Raw genomic sequence first — 1186 nt, forward strand, 5'->3', positions numbered from 1 at the left:
CAAAGAGGCGGAAAGAAGAAGAGCGACCATGCAACAGCTCTTAGAAGAAGAAGGCTATCAAAGACCCGAGGAAGGATGGAGAACAATTGGCCTTGAAGATGAAAGAGGCGAACATAGAAGAGGGGGTGGGGGGAGGACACCCTCACGTGTCACCTTCGGCGGAAGGTTAGAAAAGAAGAAGAAACACAAGGAAGAGATGCATGCGAATAGACAGATGAAATACGTGTTCTCTCTTCCTCTCAGGTTGATACATCTCGATGATCTTCCTCAATTCGATCCTGTCTATCTCCAGAAAGCTGTAAACGATATGAATGAGAGTGATGAACAAAAAGAGTAGCGACGTGCTCGCGTGTAAAAGATACATGGGGGATAGTGAGGAGGAATGCGAGTTTTCCATGGATCTCATATAGATGTTTGTATAGAAAGGGAAAGTTTACGTAATGAGGAATGGCAGAGGTGTTGAAGGGATCTGATAGTTCCTATACACATTGACGGGGTGCGTTGAAGTGGGCTTACATCATGCAGAGAAGAGAAGTTTCTTATCCTTTTAACAGTGTATGTACACATACACCTGCGCATGTCTCCGCGAGCCAGTCAACGCCTCGGAGTAGAATGAGAGAAAAAAGACTTCTGCTTGTTTTGGGCACATCTCTTCTTGTCTCTCCATCTCTCTCCCTCTCTCTCTATATGCATGTGGATATATATTTATATATCTCTGTATTCCTATTTCGATAGGTGTTTTCTCTCTCTTAGCTGGATCTACAAGACCAAGAGGGAGACATAACGTATTTCAAACAGTCATAGATCTCTAGTATCCTTACTCTGGTGGATCTGTCTTCTTTCTTTCTTCCTTTTCTTCCGCACCTCTCTTCTTTTTTTCTTATCTCTTTCTGTCTTTCCTTGTTCGCTTGCTTCTTGTTTGTCTGTTTCTTTCTTGTCTTCTTTATGAAAAGGTTGGGGGATGATAGCTGCCGTGACCGCGANNGGATGGAGACGGTGGCGGCTCATCATCTCGAGAAGCAGCTAGGGCTTTAGTAGGAGGAGCAGGAGATCGAGGAGGAGGAGGACCCTTAGGTGCGAGGACATTTAGAGGCCAAGACAGAAGAGCTCTAGGCAAAACAACCTGGTCCACTATCGAAAAAAAAGTACGCAGACACATACACACACATAGTAGTAGTAGTCATTC

General features: G+C 44.6%; 1 protein-coding gene across 1 annotated transcript; it reads left to right on the forward strand.

Annotated features, from left to right (window-relative positions):
* Window position 1: 1 nt before the first annotated feature.
* Window positions 2-337, forward strand: CSUI_011227 (uncharacterized protein; the record flags this gene model as incomplete). Its single annotated transcript, XM_068071328.1, has 1 exon — window positions 2-337. Exon 1 carries the CDS (start codon window positions 29-31, stop codon window positions 335-337), a length of 309 nt encoding a protein of 102 aa, XP_067916696.1. The 5' UTR covers window positions 2-28.
* Window positions 338-1186: the final 849 nt, after the last annotated feature.

This window comes from Cystoisospora suis, assembly GCF_002600585.1.
Source record: "Cystoisospora suis strain Wien I chromosome Unknown contig_10267, whole genome shotgun sequence".
Taxonomy (NCBI): domain Eukaryota; phylum Apicomplexa; class Conoidasida; order Eucoccidiorida; family Sarcocystidae; genus Cystoisospora; species Cystoisospora suis.